A 3,315-nucleotide genomic window follows, 5' to 3' on the forward strand; every position below is an offset into this window, starting at 1 on the left:
CTCACGCTGCCATGCACCACCTGCAGAGCTCAGTTAGTCGGATGTCGGGTTGCTGCTGCTTCTGCTCCAGCTCTGATAAGCAGGGGCTTATTCGACAGTCCTTGAAATTCTCATTTACATTTTCTTATCCTAAAGAGCTAATTTTCAGTGACGTACATGTAACAGCAGAGTCTGGCCTGACGTTGGTACCTACGGTCACCTCCGCAGTAATACAACTCTGACTAATCCCAACAGCGACGATATCCCAAAGCGTGCGTGCTGGTGAGGTCTCTCAGCGTTTTACCACAGCAGATGCTGGATCTCTCTCTCTCTCTCTCTAACATTATTCTCTTTTCCCTTTTCACGTTGCCTCTAGCCACAAAATCCAGCATGACAGAAGCATTCACAGAAACGACAGCTGAATACACTTACGACGAACATGCTTTTTCCTGCAATAAGACTGACATCCAAGTATTTGGGAAGATATTTCTGCCAATATTTTACATTGCAGTGTTTGCTGTTGGCCTCACAGGGAATCTAATGGTGGTTTTTGCCATTGTGAAAGAAGGTAGTAAAAAAAGCATCACTGACATCTACCTCCTGAACTTGGCTATCTCAGACCTTCTCTTCGTGATCTCCCTCCCCTTCTGGGCTTCCAACACGGTGCGTGGATGGACCCTTGGGACTATCCCATGCACAGCTGTTTCCTCCCTGTATTACATCGGTTTCTTTGGGGGCATGTTCTTTATCACTGTTATCAGTATTGACAGGTACTTGGCCATTGTCCGGGCAACATATTCTCTGAAATCCAGAACAGTGAAACACGGCTTTCTTATCACCTGTGGAGTATGGGCAATAGCTGTTTTAGTGTCAGTGCCACATTTTGTGTTCTCCCAGCTGGTGGAAAACGACTGCACTTCTGTCTTCCCCCAAGAGCTGGAGAACATCTGGCCGGTGTTCTGCAATGTGGAGCTGAACACCATTGGCTTTCTCATCCCAGTCTGTATCCTATGCTATTGCTACTGTGGGATTGTCAAAACCCTGCTGTCCTGCAAAAATCAGAAAAAAACACGAGCCATAAAACTGATCTTGGTTGTGGTGGTCGTGTTTCTTCTGTTTTGGTCCCCCTACAATGTACTGATTTTTCTAGAGACTCTAAAGCGCTATGGGCTCTTCACAGATTGCAACCAAATTAAATCATTGGACTATGCGATGCACCTGACCGAAACCATTGCATTCAGTCACTGTTGTCTCAATCCTCTTATCTATGCCTTTGCTGGGGAAAAATTTAGGAAATACCTTTATCGTGTCTGCTTGAAGTACTGTCCATTCCTGTGTTTCTGTGGCCCCTGCAGTCGCTACCAGGTCACCTATTCAGCCAGCTATGCAGAAAGCGTCGTGAACAGCAACATCACCCTGAACACCAGTGACCAGGATGGCTCTGTCTTCGTCTAGAAGGCTCTGTGAAGAAGAAATACATGTAAATATGTCTTCTGCAGGGCTAGCCACCGCTGACAGATTGCTATTACCCATATGAAGAGACTTAATGGCTGCACTGAAGTACTGACATGTCTCTTGTTAAGCATTAAATATTCTAAAACAGTAAAGTAACTATTCTAAAACAGTAAAGATTTTAAAAACAAAAGCAGTACAGTACGACAAGGCTGACACGGAATTGAATCAAGAGAGAGGAAAGTAGAAGCAAAAGCAGAGCTCTATGCCTAGAACAGGAGATGGAGAAGAATTTAAGGATGCAGAAGCTGTTAAACAGTTCCATCATCATAACTTGTGCGTGTGTCGGTGTATGCACATGTGGTACAAATGTACATAGACCTAAACTCCTTTTGTAAGGGAAGATACAACTCTTTATAGCATCACAGAATAGTTTGGGTTGGAATGGACCTTAAAGATCATCCAGTTCCAACCCCCCTGCCATCAGCAGGGACACCTTCCACTAGACCAGGTTGCTCAAAGCCTCATCCATCCGGGCCTTTAACACTTCCAGGGAGGGAGCATCCACAGCTTCTCTGGGCAACCTGTTCCAGTGTCTGACCACCCTCACAGTGAAGAACTTCTTCCTAATATCTAATCTAAACCTACCCTCCTTCAGCTGAAAGCCATGTCCCCTTGTTCTATCACTACCTGCCCTTGTAAAAAGTCCCTCCCCAAAATTTCCCTTCCATTCCCTTTAATGAATGATAGCTGACTGTTAGCAAAGGGGAATATTTTTGATAGTCAAGGGGTATAGTTTTGATGCTAAATATTCATATGGAAGTGATTTTAGGGTTATTGATGGCAACAAATATTTTACCTGTGCTTTCATGCCTAATAAAATCCTACTGTTAAAAAAAAAAAAAAAAGAAGTTATTTTGGAGTATGTGTTTATTGCCAATGCACTCGGTGTTTACAGCACGCAATAATCTGAGCAAGGATCGTCCTGAAGGATTTGGGACCTGACCTGAAGCTGAGCCAAGCCAGCAGGCATCTCTCCTGATTTCTGTGGGCTGTGGCCTGAGCCAAAGGCCAGAGTTTGGTGGAGCCCTTCACTCAGCACATCCCCAAGCGCTCTGCTGAGTGAGGGGCTGCCAGCTTGATCAACAGACAGCAGCACACGCTGGGACACTGGAGCTGGAGGTATGGGTCAGGGGATCATTGCACTTGGCCTGAATATGGCATGATCAAGCTGTGAATTGCTGGCAGAGCATGGTAAGTACATGCTTTACACCCCTGCTCTGCTTGACACACCTTGTAAACACCAAATGTGTCTGTACCATCATAGACAACAGCTTTTGGGACAAAACAACCACTTGCCCATGCTGCTTACCATAACCTTTCTTTGTGGCCTCCCCCACCACAGCTGATTTCCCCAGGGAAACCTGCAGTTGTACCCAGATTTAGTGCATCCTGCAGGACACATTTACTGTGTGCACTCCACAGCCTCCAAATATCCTTTTTACTCTTGCAACGACAATGCATTGGGGTGGAAAATGTCAATCAGACAACTGAGAGTCCTTCTTCAGGGGCCTCCCCAGGAAGGTCCTGCCATCACCTGGTGCCAAAGCAAAGATTTTTTTTGGTACTGTGGACTGGAGTTAGGTGAATGGAAAAAGGACTGTTGTCATCTGTGAAGCTGAGTTCTCTTACATGGGAAAATCAAGGACCAATCTTACAAAACGAGTCCATGCCAGTTGCACCCTATTTCTAGACATTGATGGAACTGGCAATATGTCAAAACTGAAGAAACACTCTTACTTCCCAACTAACACAGAAGTGTTGTTCTAGAGTAGTGGGAGGAATAGGCTCTTTTGTTGTGGACCTTAGTACCACCTGGTTTCT

The 3,315-nt window shown here is 45.3% G+C and overlaps 1 protein-coding gene across 1 annotated transcript; it reads left to right on the forward strand.

Annotated features, from left to right (window-relative positions):
* The first annotated feature begins 369 nt into the window (after positions 1-369).
* On the forward strand, positions 370-1,434 carry CX3CR1 (C-X3-C motif chemokine receptor 1). Its single transcript, XM_010175969.1, has one exon. The coding sequence runs from the start codon at positions 370-372 to the stop codon at positions 1,432-1,434; it is 1,065 nt and encodes a 354-aa protein (XP_010174271.1).
* The last annotated feature ends 1,881 nt before the right edge of the window (positions 1,435-3,315 follow it).

The sequence above is a fragment of the Antrostomus carolinensis genome, unplaced genomic scaffold (assembly GCF_000700745.2).
Source record: "Antrostomus carolinensis isolate BGI_N321 unplaced genomic scaffold, ASM70074v2 scaffold28909, whole genome shotgun sequence".
Classification (NCBI taxonomy): domain Eukaryota; kingdom Metazoa; phylum Chordata; class Aves; order Caprimulgiformes; family Caprimulgidae; genus Antrostomus; species Antrostomus carolinensis.